Genomic DNA, 25,472 nt, shown 5'->3' on the forward strand with positions numbered 1-25,472 from the left:
CGATCAGTTCAGTCAGTGTCGTTCCTGGTTTGACGTCACAAACACACCCAGCGTTCGCCCAGACACTCCTCCGTTTCTCCAGCCACTCCCGCGTTTTTCCCAGAAACGGTAGCGTTTTTTCGCACACACCCATAAACGGCCTGTTTCCGCCCAGAAACACCCACTTCCTGTCAATCACATTACGATCACCAGAACGAAGAAAAAACCTCGTAATGCCGTGAGTAAAATACCTAACTGCATAGCAAATTTACTTGGCGCAGTCGCACTGCGGACATTGCGCATGCGCATTAGCGACTAATCGCTCCGTTGCGAGAAAAAAATAACGAGCGAACAACTCGGAATGACCCCCACTACAATGCCAATGAGTAGCATCTCATAGCCCGAACACACTAATGTGTACACACAGAGGGCCTGATTTAGGTTTGTAAGCAAAGCAAAAAAAGCACACAACTGAGCAAAACCATGCTGCACTGCAGGTGGGTCAGATGTAACATGTGCAGAGAGAGATTTAGATTTGAGTGGGATGTGTTTAAACTGAAATCTAAATTGAGGTGTAAAAATAAAGCAGCCAGTATTTACCCTGCACAGAAACAATATAACCCACCCAAATCTAACTCTCTCTGCACATGTTATATCTGCCCCACCTGCAGTGCACATGGTTTCGCCCAGTTGCTTGCTTTTTTGGTTTTCTTCCATATCTGAATAACCCCCGGAGTCAGAGAAGGGATTTGGGGCCTGATTCATGTTGGTAAGGAACCGCACAGCGGCAAGGAAGCGGCTGTTCAATTCTGTCTAATTAGAATTCTAATGCAGAGGGAGGCGTCTGTAGCAGATAGCTCTGCGAGTCCCAGTGGCTGCGTACATGAAGCAGCTTCGGATGCAGGTCAGAGTAGCATTATGGTCACACAGAATGAAGGAGACACTGCAGCGACATACAGGATCACAGTTGCAGGTTGAAACACGCCCCGAAAACAGTCATGACACGCCTGCATTGTTACCGCCACGCCCCATAACCTCCCCCGAACTGTGAATCACTTTGTGAATAAACCCAATCTGCAAGACCATTGTGACACATGCATAGTGCGACTTATACACACACGCAGTCAGCCCATAAATCGCTCAACTGAACTCAATCAGGCGGTTTTGCCCGTTACATTCCACAAAGCGGCCGCGCCCTGTCAATCGCTTGTGAATGACTCCTCACTGCGAGTGTAATCGCAAATCAATCGCCATGCGTGCGCATTATGGCAGTGACACATGCAGAGACCACCGATAATGGCTCAATTGCAAAAAACACTGGCATAGTGTACAACCCATAGATTGGAAGATCCATTGGAGCAGGGACTTATATGAATGACTAAAATATTCTCTGTATAGTGCTGCGGAATATGTGTGCGCTATATATAAATAACTGACAATACATATATAAATATTTATTTGCTGTAGTGAATTTCTGACACACAACGGTCACAACAGGCAACCATCAGAGCGATGTAATGACCGACAGAACGATATCTCGATCCGTCCACAGCACCGCTACGATATCTTTTGATTAACTGTGCAGCACGGTCAACCAAAAGATCTCATATGCAACCCGCGGGAGCGCGCAATAGTGCACACCCATTAGACGATATGCACGATTCGTCATTCTGATACAGCAAATTATGCCGATCTTGTTCTAATGTGTACCCGGCCTTACGTTGAGTACACACGACTTGACAGTGGACCCACCATCAGAGCAGCCGATCCAGGTAAGCAGATACACTTACTGATTAGCCGCTCGATGTGTCGGTGTCGCATCACAGCCGGATGGGCTTTTGAATTTGTCCGCCCGCCAAACGCCCCTACATACAGCCGGGTGCACCAATATATCTGCAGATATACATCATACACCGACATCATTCGCAGCCATATCATATGCCGACACCCGCCGGCCTGCAAGCGATATATCGCCTGTTCAAGCTTATATCGCCTAGTGTGTACCCAGCATGAGACACGTTAATGAGAGGTCACATTACACTATCCATAATACTAACAGGTTATTTTCCACATACTGTATAATAGTATGTGGAGAATATCTGGCAGTACGGATGGTGTAATGTTTAGCATTACTGCCTCACAGCACTGAGGTCATGGGTTCAATTCCCACCATGGCCCTGTGTGGAGTTTGTATATTCTCCCTATACTTGCGTGGGTTTCCTCCGGGTGCCCTCCCACAATCCAAAAATATACTGGTAGGTTAATTGGCTCCCAACAAATATTAACCCTAGTGTGAATGTGTCTGTGTGTACATGTGATAGGGAATATAGATTGTAAGCTCCACTGGGGCAGGGACTGATGTGAATGGCCAAATATTATCTGTAAAGCGCTGCGGGATATGTGTGCGCTATATAAGTAACTGGTAATAAATAATAAGAAGTTCTGTTTGCATTATATCTCTGTGTTACCGGGTATTAGGTGAGTGGACCGTGCTGCTGGGTAAACTCCTTGTCAGCCTCTTTTGAGGTGTTAGTTTTGCAGATATCAGCCTGTCAGGCTGACTGGAACCGGAGGTGCCTCTAATCTTTTTGGGAGATGGAGGACTCTTTTCCATTACCTACACATAGAAACAAAGATGTACACTGTGTTATAATGCTCTGTACACTGTGTTATAATGCTCTGTACACTGTGTTATAATGCTCTGTACACTATTACAATACAGGGTGAGTATCCCTTATCCAAAATGCTTGGGACCAGAAGTATTTTGGATATCGGATTTTTACGTATTTTGGAATAATTGCATACCATAATGAGATATTATGGTGATGGCACCCAAGTCTAAGCACAGAATGCATTTATGTTTCATATACACCTTATACACACAGCCTGAAGATCATTTTAGCCAATAGTTTTAATAACTTTGTGCATTGAACAAAGTTTGTGTACATACACGCAGTTTCATATACACCTTATACACACAGCCTGAAGGTCCTTTAATACAATATTTTTAATAATTTTTTGTATTAAACAAAGATTGTGTACATTGAGCCATCAGAAAACAAAGGTTTCACTATCTCACTCAAAAAATTCCCTATTTTGGAATATTCCGTATTTCGGAATATTTGGATATGGGATACTCAACCTGTAGTATCTATATTTTATTTTCTTGAAATGCTTATTTAATGAAAGCAAAAAAAGCTAAATGATTAAAATGAAGAAAAATTTTATCGAAAAGTACGTAACTGCGAGAGAATAGATATGAAGTTCATTCATGTCGGCACATTTAAATTGAAGAAATACCTAAATACAGTTTTTTGCTATTATAGCACCAGTCAAATGTTTCCATTTGTGCAATTTACAGACATCTATTCAGTAGGGTCACCACAAGGTCCTATGACATCTATTTAGCAGGGTCTCCACAAGGTCCTATGACATCTATTTAGCAGGGCCTCCACAAGGTCCTATGACATCTATTTAGCAGGGCCTCCACAATGTCCTATGACATCTATTTAGCAGGGCCTCCACAAGGTCCTATGACATCTATTTAGCAGGGCCTCCACAAGGTCCTATGACATCTATTTAGCAGGGCCTCCACAAGGTCCTATGACATCTATTTAGCAGGGCCTCCACAATGTCCTATGACATCTATTTAGTAGGGTCACCACAAGGTCCTATGACATCTATTTAGCAGGGTCTCCACAAGGTCCTATGACATCTATTTAGCAGGGCCTCCACAAGGTCCTATGACATCTATTTAGCAGGGCCTCCACAATGTCCTATGACATCTATTTAGCAGGGTCTCCACAAGGTCCTATGACATCTATTTAGCAGGGCCTCCACAAGGCTCTATTACTATATTGTACTATTTTTACGACTATATGGCTCATTTAATGCATGCACATATTTTTTCCTAAATGCGCCCGTTTCTTTGTGTCAGCATGACTGCGCATGCAAGCTGTGCGTATTGGGAGGTTCCCAGCTATATGCAGTCTGGGCGCTCTCATGCGTCTCAAAATGCGACATGTGAAAAGGAGATTGTGTTTGGTTTTACAATATACTGTATGTAACGGAGATTCAGCATAAGATCTTACAGGTTACCAGTGCGCAGGATGTGCTGATATAAGGAAACAGAGGGATTGTTATAGCACGCAGGCACAAATCAAGCTGGTAAGTACATTTGAATGTTCATAATAACCTATGTAATAAAACTGTAACCGTCGTCCCCTCACTCTCCTGACAGACATAAGTCTCTTTAAAACATCATGATTATCAGTTGTGCTAATATTACATCCATGGCTGTAAAAATAAATCACTGGGCCCACCGACATCTATTAAAGGAATAGGAGCCCCAAACTGGTGGCTGATTTTTGATGCCCCCTGGTTGCTATAATGCAGAGTAATTTGGTCCACAGAAGCATGTTTCCCTCTATGTCAAAGCTCCAATGCGCCATCACTGCTATGGATCATTGTACTGATACCGATATTGGAAGTAGGTTGGTATTGGAGAAACGTGTTAGAGGACTATGCTATTTAAACTCACAAAAATGAGAAAACCCCATACACTTCTCTCCCAGAGGAAGGCCCCCAAGGGCCGAAACGCGTTGGAGCACGCCATCAATACGACTGATAACAGCGACACGATTAAGCAGCACCAGCTACACCAGAGACGGCACCCGGTCACGTGACTGAAGACCAGGAAGTGACTGACGGCTACGATCGGAAGAGAAGCATTGAGGAGAGAGCCTGACACTGATGCGGTTAGCAGCGGAGGAGGAGATTCAAGGTGAGTCTCTGTAGGTGGAGGGAGTGCAGTAACGAACCGCTCTGAGAGCGATCGCTGTGCGCGCATTCCTCCCCCCCCAAGACAGGCAGTGAACCCAGGCTGACCGGTCTCCGGCGTGTGACTGAACACAGTCACAGTGCCGGTGATAGGAGCAAGGGGGAAAAGCCAGTCCGGAGTCCCTCTTCTTTGATTTTATCCTCCAAAACTGTCTATAGCTTCCAATAAGGCATACATCCCATAAGTGCATTAATTCATATACAGACCAGCGGGACGCCGCAGTCTGGATTTTAAACAAACTGACTTTTTTTCTTCTTCCTTTTTTTTCAAAAAATTATTTATTTATTTATTTTTTCCTCCAGTTATAATTTTTTCTTCCACCTTTTGTTTCCAAACAACATCCCCAAGAGGTACTGTGCCCCTGGACATTCAGTTTATTACTTAATTAAACACAGCACAGCACAGCACAGCATGCTCAATATGCTCAGTTTGGACAATTTATTATAACAGAGTTTTAGAACCTCGTTACTAACAACTTATATTGCAATATAATAAACGTTAATTGTGCAACGTATTCAAACAGTGCATTATTTGTTTATACATATATATACATTGTTAACTAGAAATCGAAGTTGAGCGCAGTGTAAACACACATTTGGACTTTATATACAGTATGTGGCTGATCATTTGGTGGGGAGTGCAGATGCTAGATTATTGGCGCGATTTAGATCTTTTTGGAGGATATACCTGCCTGTCTGACCTTTCTACAGTATAACCAGGTTTGGATTTATGTTAGTTGCCTAAAAGGAGTTGGCGGCAAGTGAGCAAATGCACATTACTGAAATACTCCATCCGCTGCCACCCGCGCTCTTCTCCGACCTTTATGTTTAAAGATTGGTTGATGTATCTATGGGCAATTCATATTGTCATAGGGAAATACAACAAAATATATATAAAGGATAAACATTGGTTTGATAACCAGCGCTCCTATATTTGACAATTTATTGCCTATTTTCGTGTGGACCAGGACTCCATATTTGGTGCTCCAGTTAATCACGCTGTAATAGAGAGTATTACATTTGGATTTAAAAATGTCTTTAGCACTGTTCTCTGTGTTCTGTTCTATAGCTTTCATATCAGGTACAACATTGATGGATGTCTCTGTATGTGACACAGACAGACTCTGAGCAAACAATATGCAGGTTTACCACAGTTTATAACATACTAGAAAAGGAACCTGGCGTATGACGGTTCACCTCAGTCGGCTCACTGCTCGGTCCTGCCTTACCCCCACTTGCTTTGTATACTGCTCTGCCCCACCCTGTCACTGACCTAGGTTGGGGGTGTTGTGAACTTGGGGGTTCTCCCGATGGTAGAGGAGAGGAACCACAGTTGGGTCGGAACAGGGATGGCTTGATATAGGTCTTCCTCATACAGGACTCTGACAGAGAAGCTTGGTGAAAATATTAAAGGACTTTATTGCAGGAAGAGAGCAACACAATGTCACATAACAGAGAAGGAGCGTATGGAGAAATGTCCAGGAAGTACTTGTGAGTGATGGTAAAAGATACTGGTGACTGAAGAACTTGAGAGCGGTGGTTAAAAGACACTGATGATTTGAAGAACTTGAGAGCGGTGGTTAGGACTCTGATAATTTGAAGAACTTGAGAGCGGTGGTTAAAGAAACTGATGATTTGAAGAACTTGAGAGCGGTGGTTAAAGACACTGATGATTTGAAGAACTTGAGAGGGGTGGTTAAAGACACTGATGATTTGAAGAACTTGAGAGCAGTGGTTAAAGACACTGATGATTTGAAGAACTTGAGAACGGTGGTTAAAGACACTGATGATTTGAAGAACTTGAGAGCGAGGGTCAAAGACACTGAGGACTTGTATAACTTGAGAGCGAGGGTCAAAGACACTGAGGACTTGTATAACTTGAGAGCGAGGGTTAAAGACACTGAGGACTTGTATAACTTGAGAGCGAGGGTTAACCTGCAGCCCACGCTGACTCCAAGAAGCACTGGTGACTGAAGCGCAGTGGAACCCAGCAGCGGCTGGGAACGCTGGAAGCTGTGCAACAACTGACACCTGGAAATGCCGGAGACACTGGGGTATGCTGCAGAGAGATCCGCCGAGGACAGTAGCACTGGCATCCACTTCAGAGGAAAAGACGATACTCAGGCGCCGAGGCGCTGCCCGGCGTCTGCCTTTGAATCTCCCGCCTCCGCTGGATTGGTGGAACAGTCTGATGATGTCACCTGCTCCCCGCCCACGTGATGCCGGGTGTCATGGCGGCGCCCCTGCCCTGGGGAACCGCCGGGAGCCGCGCCAGCCAGGCGCCGGAGCCCGTGGACCACCGAAGGCGGAGGCCGCAACACAGACCAGCAGGCACGCAGGGGTAAGCGCGGTGAACGCCGCCTATGGCGTGTGACAGTAGCCCCTCCTCCAGGAGTGGCCCCCGGACACTTTCCAGGTTTTGTCGGATGTCTGGAATGGAAAATCCGCACCAATCGGGGAGCCATAACTTCAGTAGCCTTGACCCAGCTCCTCTCCTCAGGGCCAAAACCTTTCCACTCCACCAAATACTGTAGCTTCTTGTGAAGATAACGAGAGTCAAGAATAGCTTTGATTTCTAAGTCCGTTCCAGCTTCAGACTCTGCAGAGGTTGGCTTCGGGGACTTTAAATGGAACCGGTTTAAAATAAGGGGGCGAAGGAGAGAGACATGAAAGGAGTTTGGTATCCGGAGGTGGGAAGGCAATCCCAATTTGCAGCAACCGGGTTCAGGACTTGTAACACGGGGTAAGGACCAATAAACTTTGGGGCGAACTTCATAGTGGGCACTCTTAACTGGAGGTTGCGGGTGGAAAGCCATACCCTGTCACCAACCTTGTATTGGGGAGCTGCTCGTCGCTTTCTATCCGCAAAGAACTTATAGCGACCGGAAACCCTCTTGAGATTAGCATGAACTCGACTCCAAATTTGACTGTGCCGAAGAGTAGAAGCTGCAGCAGGAACTTCCTCCGGAGGACAAATGGGTAATTCAGGAACTTGAGGATGGAACCCATAATTAATGAAAAATGGGGACTCACCAGTCGAAGAGTGGTACAGATGATTATGGGCAAACTCGGCCCATGGCAACAGTTCCAGCCAATCATCTTGCGAAGGAGAAAGATAAACACGGAGAAAAGTCTCTAAATGTTGATTGACGCGTTCAGTTTGCCCATTGGTTTGTGGATGGTAAGCGGATGAAAACTTGAGTTTTATTTGTAAGGCCGTACAGAGAGCTCTCCAGAATCTTGCAGTGAATTGTACCCCCCGGTCAGAGACGATTTCCTGAGGTAAACCGTGCAGGCGGAAATGTTCTCGGATGAATAACAACGCCAACTTGGGAGCTGAGGGTAACCCAGTCAAAGGTACAAAATTTGCCATCTTAGAGAAACGGTCGATAATTACCCAGACAGTATTGTGACCCTTGGAGAGGGGCAATTCAGTGACAAAGTCCATAGAGATATGGGTCCAAGGCCTCTGAGGAATGGACAGTGGATGCAATAACCCCGCAGGAGGCAAACGAGGAATTTTGTGCTGAGTACACTGAGGACATGAGTTGACATAATCTTGAATATCCTTCTTCATAGTGTCCCACCAGTAAGACCTTCGTAGAAACTCCCACATCTTTTGAACTCCCGGATGACCGGAAAACTTGGAAACATGAGCCCACTGCAACAACCTTGGTCGAAATTTAGCTGGCACAGACATTCTCCCAGGAGGAGGACCCAAAGCGGTGGGAGCCGCTGACATAGAAACTGGACTGAGAATCAAAACCTTCTCAACGGAATTCTCCTCATCCGAAGCTGTTAAGGAACGGGATAAAGCATCAGCTTTGGTGTTAAAAGTCCCAGCCCGGTACTTAATAACAAACGAAAACCGGGTAAAGAAGAGCGCCCATCTAGCTTGACGGGGATTCAAGCACTGGGCCGTCTTGAGGTACAGCAAATTCTTATAGTCAGTGAAAATTGTAATTAGGTGTTTAGCACCTTCCAAAAGGTATCTCCATTCCTCCAAAGCAGATTTTATTGCCAAAAGCTCTTTGTCTCCAATGGTGTAATTCTGTTCCGCAGGAGAGAATTTGCGAGAATGGAAACCACATGGATGTAACTTCCCATCTGGAGCGTACTGCGAAAACACGGCACCTATGCCTACCGAGGAAGCATCAACCACCAAGAAGAATGGTTTTGAAAAATTTGGTTGTTGAAGGACGGGAGCGGACATAAAGGCTGCCTTTAACTGAGCGAACGCTGCTACAGCTTCGGAGGACCAATGACTTGGGTCAGAACCCTTCTTGGTTAGGGCAGTAATGGGTGCCACGATGGTAGAGGATCCCTTTATGAATTTCCGGTAGTAATTTGCAAAGCCCAGAAATCGTTGTACCGCTTTCAAGGAAAGAGGCTGAGTCCAGTCCCGGATGGCAGTGAGTTTCTCTGGATCCATACGAAGCTCCGTGCCCGAAATGATGTAACCAAGAAATGGAAAAGAAGGAACCTCAAAAGTACATTTGGAAATCTTGCCATAAAGATGATTCTTTCGCAATCGAAGAAGAACCTCTTTGACCTGTATTCTGTGCTCTGTGAGATTTTTAGAAAATATCAGAATGTCATCCAAATATACCACTACACTTAGGTATAGCATATCCCGAAAGACTTCATTAATGTATCCCTGGAGGACGGCAGGGGCGTTGCTGAGGCCAAACGGCATTACCAGATACTCGTAATGCCCGTCCCTGGTATTGAAGGCCGTCTTCCATTCGTCCCCCTGTCGGATACGGATCAAATTATAAGCTCCCCTTAAATCAAGCTTGGTGAAAACTTGGGCTCCGCGAACTCTATCAAAAAGCTCCGTAATGAGCGGCAAAGGATACTTATTCTTAATGGTGACATCATTTAGACCACGATAGTCAATACATGGTCTCAGCCCTCCGTCCTTCTTCACAAAAAAGAAACCTGCCCCCGCTGGAGAAGTAGAGGGGCGGATGAATCCTTTCCGTAGATTGGACTTGATATAGTCCGACATAGCTTGGGTCTCGGGCAATGATAAGGGATAAGTGCGACCTCGAGGTGGCATTTTCCCCGGAATGAGCTCAATGGGGCAGTCCCAGGGTCTTTGCGGTGGTAGCTGATCGGCCGCTTGCTCCGAGAATACGTCAGAAAACTCCCGATAGGCCTCCGGAATGAGCCCTTCATCTGACTTGGAAGATACACGGAGCGGATAGACTGGGGTGAGACAATTTGAATTACAAAAAGAACTCCAAGATGTTATTTGTGTCGAACTCTAGTCGACGTGAGGGTTGTGAAGTTTAAGCCAAGGAAGAACAAGAACCAGATCGTGGGGCATCTCCCGAATCACTAGGAACTCTAGGTGTTCTTGATGCAGAGCTCCCACTTGCAGTTTGATTGGTACTGTACAACTTGAAATCAGACCGTTAGAAATTCGGGTACCATTGATAGCAGTCAACGTAATAGGTCGTTCGACCGACCGTAGCTGACAACCCAATCCTGGGCACAGGAAAGGGAAATAAAATTCCCTGCAGCCCCTGAGTCCAGCAGAGCCTTAACGGGTTTGGCTATTGACTCGGAGAACAGAGATACGGAGAGTAAACAGTCCACTGGCGGAGAAGGTTTAGAAGAAACTCCTAGCTCGACTCCTCCAGAACAAGCTAGGACTGCCCGTTTCCCGGACGAGACTTGCAAAACTTGAGAAAGTGATCCGCGGCTCCACAGTAGAGGCAGAGTCTACCCTCACGACGACGCTGACGTTCTTCTGGGGACAGCCGGGATCGATTAATCTGCATGGGTTCATCAGGACTTGGAATAATCGTTTGCTCAGACGGAAGAGATCGGACCCTTGATCGATCTGACCAACTACGTTCGCCACCTCGTTCCTGCATGCGAAGATCCAACTTTACACAGAGCGAGATCAACTGTTCTAAAGAATTCGGCAAATCTCTAGTGACCAACTCGTCCTTTAGGCGATCGGAGAGCCCGTTCCAAAAGGCAGCCCGAAGGGCATCATTATTCCAACGCAGTTCTGAGGCTTTGGTCTGAAAATTAATCACATACTGTCCCACTGAACGAGAGCCTTGTCGGACACGAAGCAAGTCTGCAGAGGCAGCGGTCGTCCTGCCATGCTCATCAAAGATCCTCCGGAACGACGTAATGAAATTGGTGTAACTAGAAACCAATGGATCAGATCGCTCCCATAACGGAGACACCCAATCCAACGCTGAACCCTCGAGCAAAGAAATAATGTATGCCACCTTGGACCAATCAGTAGGGAAGTTATGTGAAAGCAGTTCAAAATGTACCTCGCACTGATTGAGAAAACCACGGCAATTCTTTGGATTCCCATTATAGCGAGAAGGAGTAGGGAGCTGAAGGCGTGACCTAGTTCCAGAGGAGGATGGAATATTACTAGAGACAACCACTGGAGCGGGTACTGGAGCTGGGGCCGGTACTACTGAAGCCAGAGTAGTCTGAATTTGATCCAGCCGGCCAGATAATTCCTGGAGATAATGCATCACCTGGCCCTGTGCTGCTTCCTGACTTTGTACTCGAGAAATCAAGTCCTGGATGGTACTTGCCTCTGGGCTCCGATCCCCCGAGTCCATGAGGCCTGAGTAAACTGTCACTGACCTAGGTTGGGGGTGTTGTGAACTCGGGGGTTCTCCCGATGGTAGAGGAGAGGAACCACAGTTGGGTCGGAACAGGGATGGCTTGATATAGGTCTTCCTCATACAGGACTCTGACAGAGAAGCTTGGTGAAAATATTAAAGGACTTTATTGCAGGAAGAGAGCAACACCATGTCACATAACAGAGAAGGAGCGTATGGAGAAATGTCCAGGAAGTACTTGTGAGTGATGGTAAAAGATACTGGTGACTGAAGAACTAGAGAGCGGTGGTTAAAAGACACTGATGATTTGAAGAACTTGAGAGCGGTGGTTAGGACTCTGATAATTTGAAGAACTTGAGAGCGGTGGTTAAAGACACTGATGATTTGAAGAACTTGAGAGCGGTGGTTAAAGACACTGATGATTTGAAGAACTTGAGAGCGGTGGTTAAAGACACTGATGATTTGAAGAACTTGAGAGCGGTGGTTAAAGACACTGATGATTTGAAGAACTTGAAAGCGGTGGTTAAAGACACTGATGATTTGAAGAACTTGAGAGCGGTGGTTAAAGACACTGATGATTTGAAGAACTTGAGAACGGTGGTTAAAGACACTGATGATTTGAAGTACTTGAGAGCGAGTGTCAAAGACACTGAGGACTTGTATAACTTGAGAGCGAGGGTCAAAGACACTGAGGACTTGTATAACTTGAGAGTGAGGGTTAAAGACACTGAGGACTTGTATAACTTGAGAGCGAGGGTTAACCTGCAGCCCACGCTGACTCCAAGAAGCACTCGTGACTGGAGCACAGTGGAACCCAGCAGCGGCTGGGAACGCTGGAAGCTGTGCAACAACTGACACCTGGAAATGCCGGAGACACTGGGGTATGCTGCAGAGAGATCCGCCGAGGACAGAAGCTCTGGCATCCACTTCAGAGGAAAAGACGATACTCAGGCGCCGAGGCGCTGCCCGGCGTCTGCTTTTGAATCTCCCGCCTTCGCTGGATTGGCGGAACAGTCTGATGACGTCACCTGCTCCCCGCCCACGTGATGCCGGGTGTCATGGCGGCGCCCCTGCCCCGGGGAACCGCCGGGAGCCGCGCCAGCCAGGCGCCGGAGCCCGTGGACCACCGAAGGCGGAGGCCGCAACACAGACCAGCAGGCACGCAGGGGTAAGCGCGGTGAACGCTGCCTATGGCGTGTGACACACCCCAGCTCTATCCCGCCCTTTACACGGTGTATATACTTACCACTTCCCAGCACAGAGCGGACCTCCAGCTAAGCTCTGTAATGCTGCGCTGCAGTGGGGGCCATTGGAGGGGAGTGTGCATGTAGGAAGTGGGACAGATGTTACCAGATTATTATATAGATGTTCAAGCTCTTACTGGTTTCCATAACATGGAATACTGATTTGGTCCTGGGATCCAAGCATAAGTTTGTTAAGGGTACTTACCGCAGAACTAGAGGTGCGGATTCTTGGCACACACGACTTGGGCCTGTAAGGTAGCAATGTTACGGTCTGTGCAAAAGGGTCCACATCCCTTTTAGGTCTCAGCTGACGGTCGTACCAAACTCTAAGGTCAGCATCAACGTTATTAGCGATGGCTGAAGCCCCAGAACAAAACCTAGGGCCCCTGTAAAGAAATAAATGTTATGTAGACTCTTCGCACTCTAAATTCACAAGACACCTAAATCTCGTTCTTCAAGTGACTTCCTCACATATACTACCATTTACCACTCTTATCATAATGCCCCGGACACTGCCGAACAAACATATTTCCAATCTCTTATCTCTGCTCAAGCCTCTAACCCCAAGTGACTTTTTAATACATTTAATTCACTCCAAGCTACTTGAAAGACTTTCCTACACTCGCCTCCCCTACACACTTTCTTAACTCACACAACTTATTGGACCCACTTCAGTCAGGATTTTGTGCCCAACACTCCACAGAGACAGCACTGACTAAGGTAGTGAATGATCTGGTCACTGCTAAATCTAAAGCCCATTATTTACTAATCTTAACCTATACCACATCTCTTGGCAAGCTAATCAGCTCTTTCGGTTTTCAGTATCATCTGTATGCGGATGATACTCAGATCTACCTATCCTCCCCAGATTTGTCACCATCTGTATTGGGCCGTGTCACTGAATGCCTTTCTGCCATTTCATCTTGGATGTCATCTCGCCACCTCAAACTTAATATTTCCAATACAGAATGAATTATATTTCCTCCGGCCAATAAAAGTTACCAACCTGATATCTCTATCACTATTGATAACTCGACAAATCAACCCTATCCCACAAGCTCGCTGCCTAGGTGTCATTCTTGACTCTGAACTGTCCTTTGTTCCCTACATTCAATATGTCTCAAAATCATATTACATACAATCATATGTTACACAAGACACTGCAAAATCTCTAAACCGTGCACTCATTATCTCCCGCATTGATTATTGTAATAGCCTTCTTACTGGTCTTCCTAAAAATAGGCTCTCATAACTACAATCCATTTTATATGCAGCTGTGAGGCTAATCTTCCTCGCTAGACGTACATCATCTGCAGATCTGCTCTGTCAGTCCCTCCATTGGTTGCCGGTATTCTACCGTATTCAACATAAAATTATTTTGCACACATACAAGGTCATTAACCAAACTACGCCTACATACATCTCTTCACTCATCTCAAAATATCTCCCTACCTGACCTCTCCGCTCTGCACAAGAGCTACATCTCTGATCCACACGCATTATTTCCTCCCACTCAAAATTACAGGACTTTATCCCGGCTGCACACACTCTGTGGAATGCCCTCCCACGCACAATAAGACTCACCTCTAGTCTCCAAACCTTCAAGCGTTCCTTGAAAACTCACCTCTTCAGACAAGCTTATCAAATTCCGGGCACACCAACGTAACCTTCAATGTCTCCTAATTACATCCTCTGTGTACAGTCCACATATAACCTCACATATTTTTTTCACTTTCACATCCTCCTGACCCTAGGCCAACATTTCTGGGTGATCATATCATACAGCCCATTAAGAACCTTTGCAATCTGGCAGGACCATTATGCAATAGATAGCGCCTATCCTTGTATATCAGTGCCTATTTCCCTATAGACTGTAAGCTTGCGAGCAGGGCCTTCCTACCTCTATGTCTGTCTGTTATGACCCAGTTTTGTTCTATTACTGTTGCCCCAATTGTGAAGCGCAACGGAAAATGTTGAGCTATATATGAAACTGTTAATAATAATAAATTAATGTAGCCAATATTTTGCAGTCTGTCGGTCACAATGGGACTGTTCTGAATCTGATGCAACCGGGTTTGCGCATGGCTCTGGCGGATTTCAGCATGCTGCACGTGCGCCGTAGTAGGAACCAGTGACTGTGTGGGCGCCAGATCAGGCATACGCACATGGATGGAGGTCTCAAATGCGGACAGATTGGGACACTCTTAAAATGGGCGTTTCTGGGCGGCGACTATGAGGATGCCCGGAACTGTCTCGTTAATAGAAGTGTCATGGGAGTGTCGGAGTGGGTGGGATGGAGTTCTAGACGCATCGGTGCTAGGCATACACGGGCAGATTCTAACATTGGCGCAAGCTAGTAAGCAGGCTGTCGCAGTCATTCGGAAACGCAGCGTGTGTGCATCTGCCTCACAATCAGCCCCAATATCATACAGCTTCAGGAGGAAGCTGACTGACTGACTAATCTCAAACCAGGCATAAATGTGGACTACGGCATTACCATACGTAACTAGGCGTCATTCTTACCAGTACAGCAGCAGTGCTCTAGCTATTCCACTCTGAGCTCTCTGTAGATGGTTTTCATTCCACTGATTTGTATCTAGAAGGCCCAGACCCATTAGGACTTCAGCTGGGAGATAATGGTTACTAGTCGCCACCAGATACAGCTTTTTCATCCCGTTAACATGGCTAGAAATACAAAGAACAAATGGCCTCTATTGTCATTCGGTATAATTATATACTGGTGTAATATTATTTTACACAGGCAATACTTAGATGCATCATGTTAGGTAAACACGCCCTGGCAGATTCTATTAGCCACATGTTACTGTATGTCATGGAAGGCTGATTCTGCTCGCAGCTGATTCGGATGTACTCGGAGTTGCTCTCACTTCCATGGAAGCAGCAGTTACAGCGCTGTAATGTAATGCAGGATCTCTATTACAAGCAGACGCCTCCTACTGCCGTAGTGATCTGACCCACGTTCTAGGATGCAGCATGGGATCACTCACAGAGGCATGGAAATCTCTATGCAACCACAGAGATCCCTGGCCTCTTTCCTCCCACTAAACTGGGGCATCATGCCTCCATTTGGAGAAACGGTGACCGTCACCGCACTCTCCTCGTCAATCAGTGACGGTCTGATCCTGGGCTGCGTAGTACGTAGCTATTCGGTACTTTGTGCATAATTTGTGGACTGATCCACCCGTGGGCCGCAGTGTCCTGCAGTGGGGGTGGGGGGCAGCGGTGAATAGATGCTGTGTACATGGGCACAGGTCTATTCACGGAGATCAGAGAGACTGGGGGCATGGCCAGCAGCTCACAGAGCACTGGCCCTGCCCCCCTAGTGACGGAGAAAGGGGGTGTGGTCCGCGATCTAGGCACTACTGTGAAGCCATGCCACCCTTTATGGGCCTGAGTCCCGCTTCAATCATCCACAAAGTTGGGAGGTATGTGATCTGACTGTTTCACACTTGATGAATATGGGGAGAGGGTGCTGGGGAGAGAGAGAGAGAGAAAGAGAGAGAGAGAGAGAGAGAGAGAGAGAGGGGGGGGGGGGGGTAGGGGTAGGTTTTTGGTGTGGCCGTTGCCATTTATAACAACCTTTCATATTCAAAATAATCACTGGATTTTCTATCCTTTTGATTGATTTCCGATTACGGTTAGATTAATTGAACACTGCTCCGCACATCTGTGGTGCCAACGGCAGCCAATGGAGGGAGGAGGACACATGCACACCCCTACCTCTATCTACACTGCACCTGCCAACATATACTGCCCCTATATACACACTGCACCCTCATAGCCCTCCGTACAGTGTCCCCTATATCATACCTCCCAACATGACCCTCTCCAGATCGGATAGAATGTTCTGCTCCTGGACTATTCTCTTAATTTATGATTGCCAGCACCTGCTTTGAACAAGTTAATGGAGAGGAGAGGTGATTCACCATAGGTAACGGCAATCTTAAACTAAGAGGGAAGTCCAGGAGAGGGTCATGTTGGGATGTATGCTATATACAGGGTACCTCCCTCCTCTATATACTGCTCCCACCATGTACCATATACTCTGCACTCCATCCTCCACATACTATGCTGAAGCCTAGGTTACTTGGACTCAGTAACAAGTAGCAGCAGTAACCAGGAAACGGATGCAGGAACCACCACATGGTCCCGTAGCACTCAGAGTGGAGGCCCCGGGGACACGTGTGGTGACTTAACGGCGGGGGAAGATGGTGAATCGGTCCGGCAGGAAGGTGTGAGACCCTCTGTGGGGTGAGCAGTGCGGTGACCGGGAGGAGGAGGGGTCAGCGCAGGGGCTGCAGATGATGTGGGTGAGGAGGCAGATAATCGTCTCAACTGCCTTATATATACTGCGCGCCGATGGAGGGGTGGGGTCCTGTGCTTGCTCCTCCCACACCCCCGCACGTACTGGTGGATACTGGTGTCCTCTACCACCAGGACTGGGCAAGAGCTGTGCGGGGACTGGAGAGCTTACAGTACTGGTGCAACATCATTATAGCCTGCCCATTATAGATATACAGCATCTATAGTCATAAAAGGCTAATGCTACACCCTCCGCATGACAGAGCTCCAGCTCCCAGCAGCAGGACTTCCAAAAACCTGGCAGCTCCTGTGTAAGTAGCAACCTTCCCACCCTATAATCCGGCCCTGGTGTCTGTCATTTTGACGGGCTTTTTACTAGTTTATTATTAAGTGAGTAGAATTTCTTATCGCCACGAGTAGAAATTCTGTACCACAGGAATGTATAGAACATCGATTCCAGCGACCAGGGCTCTGTCCCTGCGGTGTGTAAAGTAAAGTGATCCCATCAGCAATCACTCTAGGGTGTGAGGATGTGACTGTGGCTCATGCAGGCCAGTAGGTGCATATATGCCTATTAGCCTAACTAGAGCGCAAGCTCTTCAGTGTATTTTCGGCACGCTTAATTTAACCTTTTGTTTTATGGAACCCTTGGTGTATTCTAGCTTTGTAAGCTTCTGAGCTAAATAAAATAATTTAAGAACATGCTCATTATTAGGTTTTGGGTTTAATCATCCTTAAATCTGAAAATGAGCATCTAAAGATCTATTATTATCTATAAAAGAAGACAAACCTCTGCTTTCTTTTCATGTCCTTCATAGCTTTCAACCTCTCAATGTCCATCCACAACAATATCAGTTTCTCCCCAGAGGTTCCTTCAATAAATGCTTTAAACTTTTCAAATTCTTTCCGGCTGCGGATATGGGAATAATCCTGATTACTGTGCATGGAATCCGGTAAATCCTGTTCGCTGTCGGATTCAGAGCCGCTAATCTCTTCCTCGATGGTTCTCTCAGAGCTCATAGAAGATGTCTCTGTTTTCTGTAATGTCTGGATTGTCACCTCAGATAAGTCAAAAACATCGACTTCGTCTGCACTTCTCTTCAATACCTCACCATTTACCTTGGAGACTGCCGATTTCATAATACGATCAACATAATAAAAAGCAAACTTCTCAATTGTTGGAAAGACTGGAACCTTTGGGTCTTGAGCACTGTGATGAATATTACTCCCTGGTTTTACCCCATCTTCAACGCCAAACAATTGCTCTTGTTTTGGCTCAACATAAAGTCTTACTGGGCTCGGAGTTGGAGAAACTGCAATAGATACAGAGTACTCGTCCTCCTCCTGTGTATCTCGCGATGCAATCTTGCGGTCTTTCTCCGATTTAAGAGACCATGCTTTATTAGTCAGCTGGTGAAGTCTTGCATCTTGGGTGTTGGAAATACTTGGGCTAGCTTTATAAACAAAAAAATTAAATAAAAAAAATAATTAGAGAAACATAGAATGTGACGGCAACTAAGAACCACTTGGCCCATCTAGTCTGCCCATGTACACGCACAGGTCAATTTGTGTGAGGTGCCAATTAACCTACCAGTATATTTTTAGATTGTGGGAGGAAACCAGAGTACCCAGAGGAAACCCACGCTAAGCACGGGGAGAATATACAAACTCCGCACAGTTAGGTCCGTGGTGGGAATCAAACGCATGACCTCAGTGCGGTGAGGCAGTAATGCCAACCATTATACATTCATGCTGCCCACACCAGCCATACTAGTTAGTGAATATGGAGCCTGAATCAAAGATGTACACAATACCTATGTTTTCGGAATTGCGTAAATTATCAGCCAACTGCACATGCACCGCGGTTGCATTGCGCCCCCGCCATGGTATCTTAGTGATGCCGCTCGTAGTGAGGATTTCTTCTAAAAGTGACTGACAGTCAGGGACCATTTGGGGAAGGTAACAGGGAGTGGCAGAAAAAAGTGTCAAGACCATTTCCGGGCGTGTTTCAGCCTACAACTACGATCCGGTATGCAGATAACATGGTGCCAGCATCTCAGTTCCTGCAGCCATTCTGTGCAATGATAAGGTTACTCAGATGGTAGATTATGGAAGGATTTTGGCGACCACCGCTGTGTATTTGTGCGCAGTTGCTTGGATTTGCAAGGCCGTTTGGCATTAGCATAACAATTGAGATGCATGGTCGCACAAGTGTTTGAAATGTGTTGGGCATTCCTTGGCGGTGAATGGGAGGTGGCTATGTGAACGTGTGCTATGGGAGTGCCTCTGAACTGATTGCAGGCTCAGGCCTCAGTCAGCTTCAGTTGCAGTTTTGCTAAAATAGCAAAACTGCAACTGGCTGCGATCGCAAATACCCAGCAGCGATGCGATCGCAGCAAGGCTGCGAAGGCAGGCGCAGAGTAGCCAATTTTGGGGTCGCAGTGGCCGCATGTGACATCAAATGGCCAACACGAACCCTCTCCCATTTCCGACGCCACATCACCTGCCCCCGCAACGCTGTATCGCTCCCCCCCGAATGCCTCTGCCTGTCAATCAGACAGCATTGTTCGCATAACTGAGATGCGATCGTATCTCCCCACCGGCGCACATGCAGTGCGGGTCCTGCGCACTGCGGCACCACACAGGGAGATACAATCGCATATCATCTCCGTGTGATACCGATTACCCCCCTCAGACTTTAATCGCTCACACTGGAGGCACTACTCTGACGGAGAATCTGCACCTAGCAATGGCGCGGTCAGTTGGGTCAAAGACTAAATTGGCCAGATATTTAAGACAAAGCCACAAACTGAGCAAAAGAAATCCAGTGCTTTTAATTGCCGCTTGCCCTTCAGGTCAAACAATGAACCCAACATTGAAAATCAATACAGAAAAGGCAACGGTGTAGCTACTTTGCAAAAGCATACCTGGTATAGTGAAGTATTGTTATAGAAAGTTCATGAGTGGAGCAATTTGATTTTTTTCCTCCCATCAGGGCTGGATTAATGTTTGTGGGGCCCAGGGGCAAGTTAGCTGTAGAGACCCCCACCCTTAAAATGTATCCCTCCTGCACCACTATGCTATGTTTCGGTACCCCTTACCTCATCCCCGGGAACCGGCTCCCTGCTGCATTTCAGACGTTGCAACACTGCTGTAAGCCGGTCAGAAGGGAGCAGACTGGGGTCAGGGCAATGTTTGCAGCTGTGTTGTGGGGGCCCCCCAGTGAGTGGATACCCCCGGGTGACTGACCCGTCTGCCCTGCCTATAACCCAGTCCTGCCCTATATATTTAGAAATGACATCCTTTTCTTTAATATCACCCATAAGGAACTAGAAGTCAAAGTATGTATGTATGTATGTATGTATGTATGTATGTTCTTCATAGGCTCCTACATGGCTTGATGAATCTGGACCAAACTTGATACACATACCCTTAATTACCAACTTAAAATACTGATGGGGGTTTAAACTTTCAGGCCCAGGGCCAGACTGACTCATTACAAGCCGCCTCTGTGCTGCCGCCGAAGCGAGCAATGAAAGGGGAGGTACCGTAATGTATGATGTGCGTGTGCACGGATCCTGACCCCCGTTGCCCGGCTCCCACCCCCACACTGCCGGCTCACCCCTCTTGACTCCCGCTGCCCGGCTCCCGCCTGCCGCACGCAGAGACTGGCTGCCCAGATCCCACCTCCTAATCCCCGCTGCCCGGCTCCTGCCTCCCACACGCAAAGACAGGCTGCTCGGCTCCAGCAGGTTGCCCGGCTTCCTCAGGTGCACGGATCGAGCTTGCGCACGCAGAGGCAGGTCCGTCCGGTAGTGGCTGCATGAGGAGATGGGCAGAAAGGGGACTGACAGGGAAGAAGACCGGGGTGGAGAGAGAGTGTATATATAGTTATGTGGCTGGGTACATGAGTACATGAGGCTGTGTGTGTGTGTATATGTGGCTTGGTGTTTGTGTGTGGCTGTACGCTGTGCATGTATGCATATATGTGATTGTGTGTATATATGGGCATTTGTATACGGGCATCTGGTATGTACTTACGCCCCTGGCCCGTAAATGGGGGACTCTGCCTGCCGTAATGTTTAAAAAGGGGACTATGTCTGCCTAATGTGTAAAAAGTGGTCTCTGCCTGCCGTAATGTGTAAAAAGGGGGACTCTGCCGTAATGTGTAAAAAGCGGGTCTGTCTTCCGTAATGTGTAATAATGCGACGCTGTCTGGCTTAATGTGTAATAATGCGACGCTGTCTGGCTTAATGTGTAATAATGCAACGCTGTCTGCTGTAATGTGTAAAAAGCGGGACTGTCTGCCGTATTGTGTAAAAAGGGAAATCTGTCTGCCGCAATGTGTAAAAAGTGGATGCAACCTGCCGTAATGTGTAAAAGGGGCTCTGCTTGGTGTAGTGGCGCTACTGTGCGGCATAATTTGAATAATGGAGACTACTGTGCACCGTTATATGAATTGGTATTATTATGTGGCCACACCCCTTCCCCATGAAGCCACGCCCCTATATTTTTAACGCGCACTGCCTCTGTTTTACATAAGGGGGGGGGGGGGGGGGGCGATGCAGTTTCTTGCACACACCACTAAAATGTCTAGTTACGGCACTGGTGGGAGGGTTCGGGTTGCCTGGAAACCCCTCTCCTCTTGGCCAGCAGCTCAAATTATGACCACGATAGCAACGGTATATAATACGGTTACTACAGCTGCTGCCAAATCATGCAGCTTAAGGGACAGAGCGGAGCTGCTGCACATGCCCAGTGATAACAGCTTCTGCTTCCAAGTTTACTGTGTGTGGAGATCTGAGTGCTCAATCAGTGCTGGACCAGAGAGCAGCTGCTAGGAAGAAGAGCAAGGTGCCTTACCATGAGGTGCGAGAATGTGTGCTTAGAATGTGCGGTTCTGTCTCCTACTGGTTCTATTATGTTTCTTTCTTTGTTTGTTTATTTATTATGGAAAGTTTAACCTTCTCCTGACCACTTATGTTTATAATAGTTAAATATGCTGGACTGTTAGTGTGCCTCGAGGACTGAGGTTGGGAAACACTGGCCTATACCATCTACACCAATAGAGTCAATTATTAATACTGTATTCCATACACTAGGTTATTCTACAACTCCCCCCCCAACCGTTGCGCTTGCTCAAGTTTTCCGCAGAGCAGGAGATTGTTACATTTGGAAACCACCTTAAAAAATCCTGCATTTGCCCCTGGGTTAGGGTCCCGATCGTAACTCATGGCGGAATGCGCTGGACAGAACTTTGAACCAGGGAGCCTGTTCTAGGCCTTCTACTGGATGGATTTGGAAGAAAACTTCACAGAGTGATAACAGAGGATCCCAGAAGATGTACTAGGGAGTTGTGGTTGGTCGGACCTGAGAGCGGAATGCGCTGGAAAGAACTTTATCCCAGGAAGCCTGTTCAGGCCATTTTATTGGATGGATTTGTAAGAAAACTTCACAGAGTGGTAACATTGGATCCCGGAAAACTAGGGGGTTGGGGTCTGTCAGACCTGAGAGTGGAATGCGCTGGGCTATCCCAGGGAGCCTGTACTGGCCCTTTTATTGGATGGATTTGTAAGAAAACTTCAAAGAGTGGTAACACTGGATCCCAGAAGACATACTAGGGGTTGGGGTTGGTCGGACTTCACAGCGGAATGCGCCGGACAGAACTTTGACCCAGGAAGCCTGTTTTGGACCTTTCATTGGATGGATTTGAAAGAAAACCTCACAGAGTGGTAACACTGGATCCCAGGAGACATACTAGGGTTTGGGGTCTCGGTCGGACCTCCCATTGGTGTACACTGGGCAGCCTTGGAATAGCAACATCGATAACACAGGAAAACTTTAAACCCATCTCACAATAGAAAAGTGATTATAAAACTGTATAGAAAGCTGGGTATCAGTGCTACTGGCGACACCCCAAAAACTAAAACGACACTGGGGAGACACCTCATGGGTGTGTTGGAAGCGTTACTAATACCCCTTTTCCACTTGTAGCACGGGTCGCAGCCGGGAGACTGACACGGCTGCGACCCACGCTAGAGCCCCCTTCTACACTAGCTCACCAACCCGGCAGCCGCACTTCCATACACTGTGAACGGGAGCCGTGTCGCATCGACACGGCATCCGTTTACACTACACAGCTTACCAGGCAAGCTACCCGGGTAGGATTCCCGGATCACTTGATCCGGGAATTTGCAGGGGGGGCCGTTTCCACTAGGAAAAAACACAGGTAAATGCGCGGGAAAATAAGAATTTACTTATCGATAATTCTATTTCTCGTAGTCCGTAGTGGATGCTGGGGACTCCGTAAGGACCATGGGGAATAGCGGCTCCGCAGGAGACTGGGCACAAAAGTAAAGCTTTAGAACTACCTGGTGTGCACTGGCTCCTCCCCCTATGACCCTCCTCCAAGCCTCAGTTAGGATACTGTGCCCGGACGAGCGTACACAATAAGGAAGGATTTTGAATCCCGGGTAAGACTCATACCAGCCACACCAATCACACCATATAACTTGTGATCTAAACCCAGTTAACAGCATGATAACAGAGGAGCCTCTAGAAAAGATGGCTCACTACAGCAATAACCCGATTTTTTGGTAACAATAACTATGTACCAGTATTGCAGACAATCCGCACTTGGGATGGGCGCCCAGCATCCACTACGGACTACGAGAAATAGAATTATCGGTAAGTAAATTCTTATTTTCTCTAACGTCCTAAGTGGATGCTGGGAACTCCGTAAGGACCATGGGGATTATACCAAAGCTCCCAAACGGGCGTGAGAGTGCGGATGACTCTGCAGCACCAAATGAGAGAACTCCAGGTCCTCCTCAGCCAGGGTATCAAATTTGTAGAATTTTACAAACGTATTTGCTCCTGACCAAGTAGCTGCTCGGCAAAGTTGTAAAGCCGAGACCCCTCGGGCAGCCGTCCAAGATGAGCCCACCTTCCTTGTGGAATGGGCTTTTACAGATTTTGGCTGTGGCAGGCCTGTCACAGAATGTGCAAGCTGAATTGTACTACAAATCCAACGAGCAATAGTCTGCTTAGAAGCAGGAGCACCCAGCTTGTTGGGTGCATACAGAATAAACAACGAGTCAGATTTTCTGACTCCAGCCGTCCTGGAAACCTATATTTCCAGGGCTCTGACAACGTCTAGCAACTTGGAGTCCTCCAAGTCCCTAGTAGCCGCAGGCACCACAATAGGTTGATTCAGGTGAAACGCTGAAAACCACCTTAGGGAGAAACTGAGGACAAGTCCTCAATTCCGCCCTGTCCGAATGGAAAATCAGATGAGGGCTTTTACAGGATAAAGCCGCCAATTCTGACACGCACCTGGCCCAGGCAAGGGCCAACAGCATGACCACTTTCCATGTGAGATATTTTAACTCCACATATTTAAGTGGTTCAACCCAATGTGACTTTTGGAACCCAAAAACTACATTTAGATCCCAAGGTGCCACTGGAGGCACAAAAGGAGGCTGTATATACAGTACCCCTTTCACAAACGTCTGAACTTCAGGAACTGAAGCTAGTTCTTTTTGGAAGAAAATTGACAGGGCCGAAATTTGAACCTTAATGGACCCCCATTTCAGGCCCATAGACACTCCTGTTTGCAGGAAATGTAGGAATCGACCTAGCTGAAAATTCCTCCGTCGGGGCCTTACTGGCCTCGCACCACGCAACATATTTTCGCCAAATGCGGTGATAATGTTTTGCGGTTATATCTTTCCTGGCTTTGATCAGGATAGGGATGACTTCATCCGGAATGCCTTTTTCCTTCAGGATCCGGCGTTCAACCGCCCTGCCGTTAAACGCAGCCGCGGTAAGTCTTGGAACAGACAGGGTCCTTGCTGGAGCAGGTCCCTTCTTAGAGGTAGAGGCCACGGATCCTCCGTGAGCATCTCTTGAAGTTCCGGTTACCAAGTCCTTCTTGGCCAATCCGGAGCCACGAATATAGTGCTTACTCCTCTCCATCTTATAATTCTCAGTACCTTGGTTATGAGAGGCAGAGGAGGGAACACATACACTGACTGGTACACCCACTGTGTTACCAGAGCGTCTACAGCTATTGCCTGAGGGTCCCTTGACCTGGCGCAATACTTGTCGAGTTTTATAAACATGTGGAAGACTTCTGGGTGAAGTCCCCACTCTCCCGGGTGGAGGTCGTGTCTGCTGAGGAAGTCTGCTTCCCAGTTGTCCACTCCCGGAATGAATACTACTGACAGTGCTATCACATGATTTTCCGCCCAGCGAAGAATCCTTGCAGCTTCTGCCATTGCCCTTCTGCTTCTTGTGTCACCCTGTCTGTTTACGTGGGTGACTGCCGTGATGTTGTCCGAATGGATCAACTCCGGGTGACCTTGAAGCAGAGGTCTTGCTGAGCTTAGAGCATTGTAAATGGCCCTTAGCTTCAGGATATTTATGTGAAGTGATGTCTCCAGGCTTGACCATAAGCTCTGGAAATTCCTTCCCTGTG

The 25,472-nt window shown here is 47.2% G+C and overlaps 1 protein-coding gene across 3 annotated transcripts in view; it reads right to left on the reverse strand.

Moving 5' to 3' along the window:
* Positions 1 to 25,472, reverse strand: part of RGS22 (regulator of G protein signaling 22) — a 273,655-nt gene that overhangs the window by 184,438 nt on the left and 63,745 nt on the right. For all 3 annotated transcript variants that reach the window (XM_063924195.1, XM_063924194.1, XM_063924193.1), the window contains exons 8-11: positions 17,784 to 18,447; positions 15,194 to 15,355; positions 12,876 to 13,056; positions 2,448 to 2,596 (exon numbers count right to left, since the gene is read on the reverse strand). In XM_063924195.1, the coding sequence (XP_063780265.1) occupies positions 2,448 to 2,596; positions 12,876 to 13,056; positions 15,194 to 15,355; positions 17,784 to 18,447 (1,156 nt within the window). The remainder of the gene's footprint in view (positions 1 to 2,447; positions 2,597 to 12,875; positions 13,057 to 15,193; positions 15,356 to 17,783; positions 18,448 to 25,472) is intronic.

Source organism: Pseudophryne corroboree, chromosome 5 (assembly GCF_028390025.1).
Source record: "Pseudophryne corroboree isolate aPseCor3 chromosome 5, aPseCor3.hap2, whole genome shotgun sequence".
In the NCBI taxonomy this organism is placed as follows: domain Eukaryota; kingdom Metazoa; phylum Chordata; class Amphibia; order Anura; family Myobatrachidae; genus Pseudophryne; species Pseudophryne corroboree.